Source organism: Myotis nattereri (assembly GCF_964212035.1).
Source record: "Myotis nattereri genome assembly, chromosome: 5".
NCBI classification, from domain to species: Eukaryota; Metazoa; Chordata; class Mammalia; order Chiroptera; family Vespertilionidae; genus Myotis; species Myotis nattereri.
In genome coordinates this window covers 67633047-67649006 of record NC_138080.1, presented here as the reverse complement: position 1 = coordinate 67649006, position 15960 = coordinate 67633047, and the positions used below count along the sequence as shown (strand labels likewise).

The 15960-nt window shown below is 42.9% G+C and overlaps 1 protein-coding gene across 1 annotated transcript in view; it reads right to left on the bottom strand.

Moving 5' to 3' along the window:
* Positions 1 to 6119: 6119 nt before the first annotated feature.
* SCLT1 (sodium channel and clathrin linker 1) overlaps positions 6120 to 15960 on the bottom strand; it is a 100216-nt gene continuing 90375 nt past the window's right edge. Inside the window, exons 19-21 of the mRNA XM_081093496.1 lie at positions 13308 to 13386; positions 10527 to 10622; positions 6120 to 6882 (exon numbers count right to left, since the gene is read on the bottom strand). Of these exons, the coding sequence (XP_080949622.1) occupies positions 6820 to 6882; positions 10527 to 10622; positions 13308 to 13386 (238 nt within the window). The 3' untranslated portion in view covers positions 6120 to 6819. The remainder of the gene's footprint in view (positions 6883 to 10526; positions 10623 to 13307; positions 13387 to 15960) is intronic.

Below are 15960 nucleotides of genomic sequence, written 5' to 3'. Positions count from 1 at the left end.
GTTAAACTTTTGTAAAGTTGCCTGGAATGTCATTTGTTAGGTTATAAACACAAAATCTCGATGAAGGGTTATATGTGTTGTGTACAAATCTTAATTATTTTCAAATGGACAAACTTGTCATTACATTTGTAACCTTGTACAGAGGATTTTTCACTATGTGCCTAGCTTGGTGTCCATTCAGCTAAAATTGAAAAAAAAGGTGCATGAAGAGTTACAAATCAGAAATTAAAGTATATGTAGAGATGACTATTTTATATGACATGGCCCAATCCTGTATTTATTTCTACCCCCCTTTTTGAAAGTATTTATAAAACTAGTTGAGGACAGCTGTATTTTTTTGTTGAACTATTTAGTAGAATTTGTGCCTTTTTGTCTGTATGTGAATAAATGCTGTACATTTTGCAATACATCTTAAGTGTCTTTTGAAATCTGCTGTTGCTAAATGTTTAAAGATGTACATGACTTAGTTCTGAATTGGCGTGTAGCAAGTGTGTCCTGGTTTAGATGATGAATAAACTGCAGGGAACAGGACAAGAGGTAGGCGCTACTGTGCCCTGCCCCGCCCACCCCCCCCCCCCCCCAACCCCGCTGAGGGGCTGCTCTCTGCCCAGCTCTGGTGTGGAGACACTGAAAGATGATCACGGTTTGATTTTTGTCTTTCCCACCTCAATGGAGTTCTTTCCGGAACACAATTTTAGATCTGAAAACAACTAGTCGTTGAAGCAACTTAAGACTTTAGGGTCAGAGAGACTGGTCACATGACCTTGGCCAGATCGCCTAGCCTTTATGAGCCTCAATTTCCCCTTCTGTGGAAAGAGGGCCACGTCCCACAGTGTGCCTGGCGTTACTGTGACACCTCAAGCAAGTCCACGCAGTAACGTAGGTAAGGCTGCAGAAGGATTTAGTAGCTGGGAGGCTATTTCTATGATGAGGAACAAGACCTTTTTCCAACATATTGTTGACTGGTGAGCATTCTGAGGCGAAAAAAGATGTTATTCCTGAGTGCAGGAAGATTGTTTCACAAGGCTCTTTAAAAAGATAACTTTTAAGAGCACGGTTTTATTAAACGCATTCCTAGGTATTATCTGCATTCTACAAAGACATGTCGAGGTCACCTCATTAGGCCTGGGCTTCAGCTCCACTTTTTTTTAGTACATTTTAAAATATATATATTTTTTATTGATTTTTTACAGAGAGGAAGGGAGAGCGATGGAGAGTTAGAAGCATTGATGAGAGAGAAACATCGATCAGCTGCCTCCTGCACACTCCCCACTGGGGATGTGCCCGCAACCAAGTACATGCCCTTGACCAGAATCGATCCTGGGACCCTTCAGTCTGCAGGTGGACGCTCTATCCACTGAGCCAAACCAGTCAGGGCTCGGCCCCATTTCTAATGTCTACCTTGGTGCTCTCCCTGCCTGAAGCAGCATTGAGTCACCACATGCAGAAATTCACATCCACGACATGCAGTTTTCTGTGTTGAGGACAGCCAAGCCGACGTGGGTCATGCATCCTCACCTAGATTGGGGTGCACAGGAGCCACACCAGGGTAGCGCTACTGCCCTCATGTATAATTTGGCCAGTGTGTGTGTGTGTGTGTGTGTTTTTTTTTTTTTAACATGAATTGTTCATACATTTGGCTAAAAGTTAATTTCTCCTGGTTCCTCCTTAGTGACTGTTTCCTTCCATGTTGCTTGCTCTCCCCAGAGAGAAAGAACTGGGATTCTTCCTACAAGGTCTTCCCGTTGAATAACCACAATAGTTCCCCAGGGAAGTTAAGTCCCCAGGAGGCACAGGCAGGGCTTAGCCGTGGCCGGGCTGCACGTGATGGGGAATGCGGCACCAGGGACCCGTGCTCCCGTGCTCACCCAGATCACTCAGAGAGCGGTTTCTACTTTGAAAGTCGCCATCTGCAGCAACCTTGGCGATTAGCTTCCAGGGTGCAGGAGGGTTTCTCTGGAGGGTTTCTCTCTATTGCTCACAACTGCGTCGGTGATGTGGCCTGGCCTGGGGAGAGGAGGAGAGCTTGGACTGTCTGGTTATTGAAGAAGGGACATGAGCACATCTTGTATCTACTTCCCTGGCTTCAGCTGCTCTCTCCACGGCCGAGTCCACATCTGCACTCCGGCTCTTCCTGGGCCGAGCCCGCGCCTTTCCTCGGGATGTAGGCAGGTGCTGGGGGTTTCGGAACTCATCCTTTTCATATCCTGCCTCAGAGACAGCAACGCAAGCCTGGAGCCTGGGAGTGCTGCCCGAGTCCTTTCTTCCACGCCCACGGCCAAGTCGTAGGTCTGTGGATCCCACTTAGTATCTCCTCAGCATTTTTCACTTCTCTCAATCCCAGAACCACGTGCCACGTAGCTCAAGCTGCACCAGTCCTTGCCTGGGTGATTGCAGCTGCCTCTTGTTTCCTTCACTCCAGTCTTGCTGAAATTAATCCCTCCTCCCCCTCAATTAGCTGCAGCTTTGCCAACGCTGTCTCCATAGTGATAGCTTGTGCAATTAAAATCTGAGTCTGTCATTCGGCGCATAGCCTTCAGGAGAACCTCCAGACTCCTGCAGGTATGCCAGGGCTTTCACCTCGCAGGCACTGGGCTAGTTTATGTACAATGACTGTGTTTAAGCCTCACATGTGAGGGAAGTGTTATCTAATTTGCAGATGAGGAAACTGAGGCACAAAAGTCAAGTTAATTGCTCGAGGTCAGTAGGTGGTAGAGCTGGGAGTCAGTCAATCCCTCGAGCTCGGCTGCCTTACAGAATATAAAGGTAGTTCCCCTAAGGAGCTCTGGTGTTCCTGAGTGTGCTGAGGATTACACATGGGAACTTTAGGTTAATGAATTTCTATAAAGTAAAGCTGATAATCATGGCCTGAAGCCTACGTCAATGGTCAATGTCCTGGCCGAATGACTCTGAACGTAACCTAATGGATAATGACTAATACAGTCAGCTTGTGGTCAGTTGCTGCCTTCTTCTAGGGCAGTGGTTCTCAACCTTCCTAATGCCGCGACCCTTTAATACAGTTCCTCATGTTGTGGTGACCCCCAATTTCATTGTTACAGCTTGAACATAATTAAAGCATAGTGATTAATTACAAAACAATATGTAATTATATGTGTTTTCCGATGGTCTTAGGCGACCCCTGTGAAAGGGTCGTTTGTCCCCCAAAAGGGTTGTGACCCACAGGTTGAGAACTGCTGTACTAGGGAGAATGGAATTAGTTTCTGTAGCATCATGTACATTTATGTAGCGAGCACGCATACACATTTTCAGATAGAACATATGCATATATGAGCAAAAAAAAAAAAGAGCATTGCTATCAGAAACTCAGTAACAATTTTCTATATCCCAACACCTTCCTGGAAAGTTAAAGTTATTTAGAGTCACACAGTTTCTTAATGATGAATCTAGAATTAGGACTAATGTCTAAAAACTTTAAATTGATGCTATGTCAAACCTTCAAATCATATTTTTGTAATAGAAGGTATAACAAATCCAGTTAATTTTTCAAATAAACCAAGCAATGACTTATTTGTCAAATTAAATAGCCAAGATAAACAATTTTTATCAAATTAAATAACAAAGATTTAAAAAATAGTAGTCACTCCTAATTAACACTAATGTATCTTGATATTCTCACTACTACTTGGCTTATATCTGGCTGAATTTTAAGTAGCACATTTATACCTATGGATTAATTATGGCTATTTTACCCACTCACCTGGCGGAAGGCTCTAACCCAGGATTACCACCCCTGTGGCGCTCCCTCCCCACGCAGCAGCCTCAGGGCGAGTTCCTCCTTTTCTTGCGCCTTTCGGCCCTGTGCCAGCTTCACTGTTTGAATTGCTGAACTTTTTTTCATATCAGATGCTTGTGATCATATCTTTGCCTCTACTGGTCCCAAGTCCCAAATTTTGACACAGCAAATCATACAATATTATACCAACCACTTTACAACTGCTAAACCAGATTTAACATATTTATGATTTCTGGTAGATGCTTCATAGTTTTTTTCCCCCTTTATTAAGATATTATAAATGTGTCCTTATCCCCCCAATGTCCTCTCATCCCCCCAATCCTGCCCTCATCCTCACCCCCTGTTGTCCACATCCATCGTTCATCACTTCATAATTTTTTGGTGCAATTTTTACCACCCATTATAGAAAAAAACTACCAAATCCCACTATATATGAAGTTGCTTTTCTTATACCAAGTTTTCTCTGTAATGCATATTAATTAGATGACCAAAAGGGCTTTTTTGGCTTAATCAGAAAAGGTAAAAAGGAGATAAAAAGGGCTCAAAGTTCAGATTTGTTATAATAGGGTTGATGAATGAAAAAGTGGAAGTAGAATTTTTCAAATCCTAATTTGCATTAGGATTAGGCTGCTTTTCTTCTCTGCACCTGTATTTCCCATCAAGAACACGACCCTTGAACCGAGAAGGACACACTAATGGGTAGTGAGTAATACCAGTGTGGAGGGTACTGGTAGAAGTTACGTGAAGTCCAGGATGGGGCCCAGGTGAACTCCATCCCAGGGCATCAGAGAATGAGAAAGGTGACTGCTCAGTCCCTGTCAGCAAATAGGAGAGAGGTCAAAGGTGTAGCTTCCGTGGCCCTGGAGACGTCGCATGGCGAGTAGAAGGCGTCTGGTGTGGGAGAGGCTGGGTGTGAAACCTCAGAGCCACTTTCCTGCTTTTGACCCAGAGCAAGTTGGTTAACTTCCGTCATACCTTCTATCTTAGGAAATGGAATAATGTCCCCCTTGCAGGGGTGTTGTATTCTATGAGCTAACAAATGCAAAATGTTAGCGAAATGCCTATGTATGTGTGATAGGTGCTCAATAAACAGGCATCATTAATACAGATCAGCATGTTTACTGCAGACCCAGGGACGCAGTCTCCATGGATTCTTTTAGTTATTTATAGAAACGTGATTATAGCTTCTCTCCCCTTTCTAGATCAGTGGTTCTCAACCTTGGCTGCACATTAGACTCACTTGGGAATCTTTTAAAAATCCTGATTGCTGGGCCTCATCCTCTGAAAATTATGCTTCTTTGTTACTAATGTGTGGCCCCACCCCATAACAAAGAAACAGAATTTCTGGAGGATGAGGCCCAGAAATCAGGATTTAAAAAAAGATTCCCAGGTGATTCTAATGTGCAGCCAAGGTTGAGAACCACTGTTCTAGATGAAAGGAGATGCTAATCTCATGTTTTAATCTTCACAGACGTTAAGTGCTAACAGATTTCCTTATATATCACATTATGCTCTAGTGGCTTTTTTATTCTTTCAAAAAAGGGTGAAAATATTGAATGAAAATTTCCATGATGCCATGTTAATGGGCTTAAAGGGCTTTAAAAAGGAACAAGCAGTAAATACTAGGAACTCTGCTGAGTGCTAAGGTTACAGAGACGCAAGTCCTCCTCTCGCAGAGCCTGCGGCCTGCTGGGGTAGAGAGGACCTTAAAGGAAAAACTCAGAGTTACTGACAAGCCTTGGTAAGCGCCGTGGAGAAACCCTATAGCACACTCTGCGAGCAACACGGCAGCCCCCACCTAGACTGAGTGGCAGCGAAGAACGTGCACACGGCGAGGTGTGAACGCAGCCCTGTGTGGGGAGAGGAGGATGTGGTGATGGAAGGAAGGAAAAGGCAATGTCAGGGAGAGGGCAAGAGAGGAGGGGCGAGGGGGAGCCAGCCCAGCACGCAAGGCCCAGGGCCAGCTCCGCGCCACAGCCTCAACTCTCAGCTCCAGCCAAAGACCCCACGACATCCTGGCTCGTCTGCATCAGTCCTAAACTTCCCACTGCTGGCTGAATATCAACCCACGAACGTTTCCGTGTCACCTCAAACTCAAGGCGCTATCTTTTGTTTGAGCCACACAGGTCTCCCAGCTTGCTGTCCAGAGCACACCTGTCTGCCCCATGCCCACCAGGAGCGAGAACAGCAGCAAAGTCCGCAGTCCCAAGAGCACAGGCGGCACAGCCTCAGAACCAAGTCCATCTGATCAAAACCCCCCACACCTCCCAAAGCCTTATCGTCAGCATTTGATAAATCCTGGAAATTATGTCAGTGAGAAACAGAATCACTAGTTACATATTAAAATACACGACAGCATCATTTTAGAACACATAATTTATTACATTTACGAGTTCATAATAAAATGGATAACTTGGGAACCTTAAAAATGAGTTAGAGGTAACAATCTGATGTAAAATTCTCAAATCTCAGAAACAGAAATATTAACATTTTAGTATATTCGTAAAATCTCTTTCTCATGATTAGCATAGTCTAGAACAGTGATGGCGAACCTTTTGAGCTCAGCGTGTCAGCATTTTGAAAAACCCTAACTTAACTCTGGTGCTGTGTCACATACAGAAATTTTTGATATTTGCAACTATAGTAAAACAAAGATGCATATTTTTGATATTTATTTTATATATTTAAATGCCATTTAACAAAGAAAAATCAACCCAAAAAATGAGTTCGTGTGTCACCTCTGACACGTGTGTCATAGGTTCGCCATCACTGGTCTAGAAGTTATGCTCTTCCAAAGGATGGGGGGGGGGCGGGGCGGGGGACAATAGACACACTGGCGGAGGCAATGAGTCTTCTCAGCTGCTTTATTCTCCACTGAAGTCCGTGCCGGTTATGTTTCCTTTACTCCCAGGAAGCTGCCACTGTCCTGCTTCCCAATAACCCCCCAAAACAATGGCAAACGCGCGTGCCAGGGGCAGGGCCTTTGCCCTTCTCGGCAGGCTTTCCCATTCAACCTCCTAGTGCAGCAGCTTCCCCTCTAAGGCTGGGGTGAACTACGGGCCTTTTTAGATATTTTCCAGGTTCATCATGGAGGCTGCTTTTCTTCTCTGCACTGTAACCACACTGAGCTGCAATTGAAATGAACAATCAGTAAGCAGTCACTTTCCTAGGGGAAGTCTTAGGTGAATTTTCCACACAGTGTAACCCGCCACAGCTTACAGTCATTGAACATCATCCTAGCGGAAAGGGCCTTGGAAGAGGTCGCCCTCTGTGCTCACTTCTATTTCACTCCTGAGACACTTAAAGTGCCTGCATCACACTAGACACACAAGCCAAATACGACATCCCACAGCTCAGTGACATCCCGGGAATTCCAAGACATATTCCACCGAGGGAGGGAGAACAGCCAGAGGAAAGGTAATCGGGAAAGTGGCTAAGATAGAAAGTAAGTGTAAGCCAGCACACTGCAGGGCTGGTAATAAAGAGATGATAGGTCATAGTAAGAAAAGTCCAACAGGAAAATAATCTTTACATATTAATTGGAATTGATTAAAATATGGAATATACACATAGTAAAAAAACTTAACAGTGCAAAAAATAAAACGAACGGTACGACATAGCATAAAGGAAATCTTCCCACTACTGTGCTATTTCCATAGCCCTCCTTCCAGTTCCTAAGCATTTTTCCTGAAATATTCTAAATGAGGGTATATGCATATATGTCCTCACCCCTTTTTATTTAGAAAATGATAAAGGATGATGCAGACTTTTCATCTTGGTTTTTTTTTCTGCTACAAGATCTACCTTAGAAATGCTTCCATATTATTTTCTTATTTTTTGTTAATCCTCACCTAAGGATATTTTTTCCATTGATTTTCAGAGAGAGCAGAAGGGAAGGGGAGAGGCAGAGAGAGAGAGAGAGAGAGAGAAACAACGATGATGTGAGAGAGACAAATTGATTGGTTCCGCATACACCCCAACCAGGACTGAGGATTGAGCCTGCAACCGAGGTACATGCCCTTGACTGATATTGAACCTGGAACCCTTCAGTCAGCAGGCCGATGCTCTATCCACTGAGTCAAACTAGCTGGTGCGAAATGGTTTCATATTAGATCTATTTTATTCCTTAACAGCTGCTAACTTTCCCCTGCATGGGTATTCTTTAATTTAGCTGGTTTTCTGTTGATGGGCATTTAGATATTTTTAATATTTTAAAAGGATAAGCAATGCTGCAATTAGGCTTCTTCATGCTTCCATGTACAGCTGTGCCCAGAGGTAAGGGACCACCTGCAGAACATATTCTTAGGAATGCTGGTCCCAGGTTATGTACACTCACAGCCTGAGAGATCCTGCCTAACCTGCTACCGCACCAACAGCCATCACACCAATGATGTGGGAGCTGCAGACTTCTTTGCTAACGCAGCCACTCCTTATATGCATCCACGACATTAGCCTCTTGGTCATATACTTGTTGCACATACTTTCCTCAGTCCGTCATTGACTTTATGTAGAAATTTGAAATTTTACATCGTTACATTTACTGATTTCTTTCCTAGTTTCTAGGTTTTGTGTTCTTGCAGAGAAAGGCTGCACCGCCCTGATTTCTAAGACACGGCAGTCATGGTGCATGGTGACTTAGAACACGTGGCCACAGTACTGGCCGGGAGCAGGGTCAGGGCCGGCTGAGTCAGGACTGAAGGGCTCTCCCTGGACCCAGCAGGGTGCTGGGCTGCACTGGTGAGTACAGACAATGAGGATCTCTCACCTCCATCACTGCGTTAAATATCAGGCCCTTAGCAGGATATCATTTCTATTAGAAGTTTCCATTTTTTGGAGGAAAATGAAAAAAATTAATTAGAAAGAATTCAGAGAAGGCAAAGATAAAGGTTTAAAAAAAAACCTGAATATATGTCTCATAAAGAAAGTTTATAACTTGGACTCACTTAAGGAAAAAATATTAACTCCAGGGGGTAAATTCCTTTTTGTGTATGGGCATAAGGCTGTATGGTTACTTTCCATCTTTAAAGGAGAACAAAATAGGAGAAGAAAAGCTTAAGGAAAAATTTGTGAAGTGTTTACTGAAAAACATTAAAAAAAAACACCTCACAAAGAGCTAAACTCAGGGCAACTTTGCCATCCGAGTTTAACAGGAGGCCGCTCAGGTGTAACTGTCCGGAGGGAGACGCAGCCAGATGTCACCGGGACACTACAGCGAGGTTCTGTAACTGCACCCTTTTACTACGGGACTCGAGGTAGGTGATTTTAAGCAGGCATTTTCTTTATCACATTCATTAAAAAAGGCAAACTTGAAGCTATAAGGATTGTGATGTAAGAAATTTAATTTCTTCTATATCTGTCTACTTACCATTTAATGACTAAGTGCTTTGTATGTGTGAATTCCCTTCATCTTTCAATAACTCTAATGGAGGCGTTAGTATCCTATGCTGAGCAAGAAGAGCACGAGGCGTAGCGAGGTGGAGGCGGCCCTAAGTCACATGGCTACGGAGGGACAGCAGGCTATTTGTCGACACCAAACACACGCTCCAGACACTGCCCAGCACAGCCTCGCTCCTACTGCCATATCATCCACATGAATGGAGGAATTCTTGAGTAATTAAGTAGTCCATTACTTCATTATTCCATAAGAAATTAAACATATTTAATAAAGCTATAATTACTGTCAAGAGGGAGGGGACAGAAGGAGAAGGGCAAATTATGGCTGGATTTCATTTAAGTGTCACCTCATGGTCATACCAGAAGTAGATTTAAAAAGAAAATCTGTAAATATCACAAACATAAACTGAATTCAGTATTCAGAGTTGCTTTACTATGTATAAAATGGTATAATATCTAAGAGTAATATTAATTTTAATTAAAATAGTACATTTATAGCCAAATATAACTAATAATGTATTAACTTGTTTTTGTCTGCCTGCCTGCCTATCCATACCTATCTATCGATCTGCCTGTCCGTCTATCTGCCTATCTATCTACCTATCTAACTATCTATCTGAACTGTTTCCAGCCTATGTTTATATTCACTAAACTGATCTCATTTTGTTCCCAATAGGAGGGACTATTGCTCCTATTGTAGACAAATGGCTCGTTTCCTAATGATGTGTGTGCATTATGGATAATTACCCCCTTATCAATATTTCACGAATGCATTTTCAAACTCTATTTCCCACTGGACTTTATATCATATTTTAGAGTGATAGTCATATACAAATGTGCATTAAATGGAGTTAACCTATACACAAAGTAATTTTTTCCATTTAAAAACTACAATTAAAACAAAGTTAGTGCATTTGAAATAGTGTGTTCAGAGCAATGCTACCTACTTCCAAATCTGTTGGAAAACACCTGCCCAGTTCACATGCACAGCCTCTGGGGCAGGGCGTCCCTCGGACTTCCTCGGACAGAGAGTTCCACATTCATGCTGTCTGATGTGACGCATGGTCATTGAGCACCTGGTATCTGCTAGTCTGATTGCAGATTTATTTTAGTTTATTTCATTTTAATTAATTGGAGCAGCTGCTGGTGGCTAGTGTCTGTGAGGGACAGAGTGGTTCCAGAGGTGGGAGTCAACTGCAGAGACTGATGTTTATTTCTGACTTTAAAGTTTACTCTTAACCCCAAATAATAGAGATTAATTTCAAATAGTTTAATCAGGTAAAAATAATCCTACTAGTTCTCTGGGGACTTCTGAGGAGCCTTTCTTAGCGTGACCCACCCGGACGGTTACTGTCAGGGGCGGCGAGGCGCTCCCTACCTGCTGAGAAGCGGACGCGGCTCTCTGCTCCGCCTGACTGAGCCGCCTCTGGAGTCTGTTGGCTTTTTCTTGATGCTCGAGAATTAACTTTTCACTCTGTGAAGAGGAAACATAAAACAAATGGGTTAGAGATCCACGCGTGACATGGAGGCATTTGTGGAATAATCAATGGGAATCTGGACCTCATCTGAGATACCACTATAAAATGCAAAGATAATGTCTCCAAATGTACATTTTTCAAGTTATGAAATTCAAAGCTGGTTGTACATCCTCACTAAACCGTTTTACCCCTCCATGTCAACAAAAAAGTGGATTAAGTGCAAAGCAAAGAGAATCAGAAGTTGAGAACAGGATTTTCAGTTTTTGACCTGTTAACCTTGAGATGCTAGCTCAGTGCTTCCAGTGTGGGGAGTGTGGAAACACAGACTGCTGGGCCTCCCACCTGGACCTACTCCCAACCTGAGAATCCTTGTGTCTACCATGTTCCCAGCAGGCGCTGGCACTGCCTGCTGGTGTCCTCAGAGCCACTGTGCTCGGACCAACTTCCAGGGCAGCGGTTCTCAACCTGTGGGTTGCGACCCCTTTGGGTGTCGAAAGACCCTTTCACAGGGGTCACCGAAATACATCCTGCATATCAGATATTTACATTACGATTCATAACAGTAGCAACATTACAGTTATTAAGTAGCAACGAAAATAATTTTATGGTTGGAGGCCACAACATGAGGAACTGTATTAAAGGGTCGCGGCATTAGGAAGGTTGAGAACCACTGTTCTAGGGAAACTGGGACATCATCATTATTAAACCTTCAAGAAACGAAAATATTCATTCTGGAAATCCTGGTTTTTACAGTGTTAGATGTGCCTTAAATGATTTATATGCTAAAGGTTTTCTTTAAAAGGTTAAGAAGTCTGTTTCCACATGTTCCCCAAACAGCTATATACTCCACAAGGTATTAGGGTCAACAGAGTTATTAAGACATTGTTATGGGTTGAATTATGCCCCTAAACATATATTGAAGTCCTAACCCACGGTACCTATAAATGTCTTTATTTGGAAATAGGGTTCTTGCTAATGATTATGTTAGAATGATACTACTAGGCTTGACCTTAATCAAATACGACTGGTGTCTTTATAAAAAGGGGAATTTGGACAGACAGACATGTGCAAAGGGAAGACCATAGAAAGACTCAGGGCGAACACCATCTGCAAGCCGAGGAATGCCCGAGGCTGCCGGAAGCTAGGAGACAGGCATGGACCTACCCTCCTCCGAGCCCACGAGAGGAACCAACCCTGCCGACCTCCTGATCTCCAGGACCTCGGCCCTCCAGAGCCGAGACTGCACATCACCAGTGGTAACCTGGTAGAGCAGCCTCAGGAGACTCGCAGCGTCACGAACATAAATCTGACACTGCATGCCATCACGCACATGGCTCAAAGAAGCTTCAGTTAAAAAACGCACCAGTCCTTCCATACTTACTCGCCTGAACAAAATGTTTTTGTATTAGTACAACTGGTATTGTTATTCAATTTTTCTGGCACTTGTGGGAATTGAGAGAGTAACCAGCCTAATCAGGAATAAAAAGAAAAACACACTTTCTATGAAGAACAATATAGTTCCCATGTCCTAACACACAAGTGATTACAGGGACTGTCAGGCCTAGTAACGTAAAATATTGAAATAACAGTATCCTGTTAAAACAAGCTTATTATATTTCTCAGTGTGCCCAAAAGCAAAATTAAATTTTATGATGAGAACTATACTGGCTATTCCAATTTACAAAATTGTTTAAATACGAAGTCATAAATTTAAGAGGCACATTTTAAAACTAGAGAGAACTCAGGGAAAAAATGCCACCATCTATAATAATGAATTTCATAGTCACTATCAGACTGCACATAACATACATCTTTCTATCTGTCATAATAATAGTTAAGGCACAGTCCAGAAATCATAATATATAGACAGTCGTTCTTTTTTAATGGTTTATTGTGGTTGCTTCTGATCTTCCGATATTATTAACATTACTGTGTTGAATATCTTCCTTTAAATTTTTTCCCATTTTAAATGACCCCCTTAGACCAGATTCCTGGAAGTGGGAGCTATACCAAAGAGTACTTTAATGGCTAGGGTGGAATTGTTTTCTAAATTGTTCATATCAATTTATAATGCCACAAAACTTAAGAGTAATGATTTCTCTCTGGCAGCTATAGCAGGCCACAAAGAGACGGTGGGCCAGACAGACTGTTGAAGAAATTCCAGCAAATACATTCGAAGGTGGAACATCAAAAGGAGAACTAGAGTTCTAGAATGCCCTAATCATAATCTAGAAATTACTTACTTTTTTAACACTTCAAGGAAAAAACCTGAATTCTTGCTCTAGTTAGCTCTCCAGTTATCTACAGGAGTATGTTAATATATTCCAGGAGGCCAAAGTATTTTCTACGCATCTCTTGTGATGGATGAAAACTAAACAAAAGGAACAGGTTAAAAAATAATCTCAGACACGCACAGACCTCCGAGGGTCCTAGCAGAGTCTCTGAGACCGGCACCAGCACCACCTCTGTCATATGCACATGATGGATCCCTGACTCTCAGGCTTTTATTCACACGGTACCACCTGAGGACTTTTGGGTTATGGATGATTTCTACAGGAAATATACACATCTGTACAGCCATTTCCAAGTAGAGAATTAATTTGGACTTGGCTCGAGTAAAAGTCTCTAACATGTATATCAGGCTGCAGCAGAAGGGCCTCCCGCGGGAGTCATTATCTTACCTCAGCTACCTTTTCATTTGCCATTTCCAGCTGAGAAAGCAGCTCTTGGGTATGAAGTTTCTGCCGACTCAGCTCACTCCTATTAATGAAGGGAAGGAGGGAGGAAGGGAAGGAGGGAGGAGGGAGGAGGGAGGAAGAAGGAGGAAGGAAGGAGGGAGGGAGAGAGAGTGAGAGATTGTTTAAAAAAATGATCAAGTAGAATCCTTATTAGTGAGATACATGTTCATGTTTCTGTGTGTAAAATAAAATTTCTTATTAACAGACCATATCTAAAGGACTCATTCATTTCTTTATAAAATGCACATATATTTTGGAGGTTGATTGTACAGTAATGTGAATACACTTAACACTATTGAATTGTACACTTAAAAATGGTTAAGCAGAGAGAAACCAAGATGGCGACATAGGTAAACACCTGAAATCGCTGCCTCGCACAACCACTTCAAAAATACAACTAAAAGACAAAACGGACATCATCCAGAATCACAGGAAGGCTGGCTGAGTGGAAATTCTACAACTAGAAGGAAAGAGAAAAGCACACTGAGACTCAGAGGAGGTGTGGAAGTAAAGTGCAGAGGTACGAAGGCGCACGCAGAAAGGGCTGGCAACTGAGGACATGGTTGTCTTTTACAATCGGGAGGGACTCACAAGCTCCTGACCGCTCTGAACGCCAGTTCTGGGCGAGTCTCTGGGGACCCAGACTCATACAAGGAGAAACTGGACTGTCTGTCTGTTTTTAAGAGAGAATCTTAAAAGCAGCAAGAGAAAACTCGAGGGCGGCTTTCAGAGGTGCTTACAGCGATTACTGCAGGACACTGAGACGCGGGGCTTCTTAGGGTAGGACTGAGGATCAGCCATAGCTGCTTGCTCCGCCCTGTTGATTCCCTGACACCCCGCCCCACCCAAGCTGTGCGCAGAGGCTTTTGCATATGAATGACCTGGCCCTTTGCAATCTAAAATTACCTAACAAACTGCAGCGGGGTCAGAGAGACCCCGAACATCCAAAAGAAGGCCCACGGCCCCACAGCAGCTTGCATTGCGTCACAGCTGGGCCTCATCTGGGCACCTCCAAATCCCAAACAAAGAAGAAGAATCTGCAGATCTCTCCATAGCTCCTGCTAGGTAGCCTCAGGCAGAGGCAAAATTAGCACCTCCTTAGAGATCCAAGTGCCAGTGTTCCCAGTGGTCAGAGTGGGACCCGACCATCCAGATTACAACTCCTCAGATCCATAAGGGACACACTCAGGAGGCAGACTCAGTGAGCACCAAAGCCCCACTGAAGCAAGTCTTGCCCCAGAAGGGTGTCTCAGCACAGAAGTTCTCCCACCATAGACACAGCTGATTCTCACAGCCAATTGGCCTGGAGGTCAATTCCTCCCAGTGATACCTACAACAATTAAGGCTTAATTACAACAAGACTGTGCACACAGCCCACAAAGGGGTGCACCAAGAGTGTCCACCTCAGGTATTTGGGAAGGCTGAGCCACTGGGCCCTATAGGATACCTAGCACAGAAAGCCACCCTATCAACACAGGGAAGCAGCCAAAATGCGGAGACAAAGAAACAGGTCACAAATGGCAGAAATGGAGGAAAGCAAACTACTGGATATAGAGTTCAAAACCACGGTTATAAGGTTTTTCAAGAATTTTCTAGAAACTGCCGATAAATTTAGTGAGACCCTCAAGAAATCTAGTGAGACCCTCGATAATATGAAAAAGGACCAAATAGAAATTAAGCATACACTGACTAAAATAAAGAATATTATACAGACTTCCAACAGCAGACTAGAGGATCGCAAGAATCAAGTGAAAGTCTTGAAATACGAAGAAGTTAAAACACCCAATTGGAAAAGCAAAAAGAAAAAAGAATCCAAAAATATGAAGATAGTGTAAGGAGCCCCTGGGACAACTTCAAGCGAACCAACATCTGAATTATAGGGGTGCCAGAAGAAGAGAGAGAGAGCAAGATATTGAAAACCTATTTGAAGAAATAATGAGAGAAAACTTCCCCTACCTGGTGAAGGAAATAGACTTACAAGTCCAGGAAGCACAGAGAACCCCAAACAAAAGGAATCCAAAGAGGACCACACCAAGACACATCATAATTAAAATGCCAAGAGCAAAAGACAAAGAGAGAATCTTAAAAGCAGCAAGAGAAAAACAGTTAGTTACCTACAAGGGAGTACCCATAAGATTATCAGCTGATTTCTTAACAGAAACTCTGTGGGCCAGAAGGGAATGGCAAGAAATATTCAAAGTGATGAATACCAAGAACCTACAACCAAGATTACTTTATCCAGCAAAGCTATCATTCAGAATTGAAGGTCAGATAAAGAGCTTCACAGATAAGAAAAAGCTAAAGGAGTTCATCACCACCAAACCAGGATTATATGAAATGCTGAAAGGTATTCTTTAAGAAGAGGAAGAAGAAAAAGGTAAAGATACAAATTATGAACAAATACGTATCTATCAACAAGTGAATCTAAAAATCAAGTGAATAAAAAATCTGATGACCAGAATAAACTGGTGAATATAATAGAATCAGGGGCATAGAAAGGGAGTGGACTAACAATTCTTGGGGGGAAAGGGGTGTGCGGGGTGCAGGAAAAGACTGGACAAAAATTGTACACCTATGGATAAGGACAGGGGGTGGG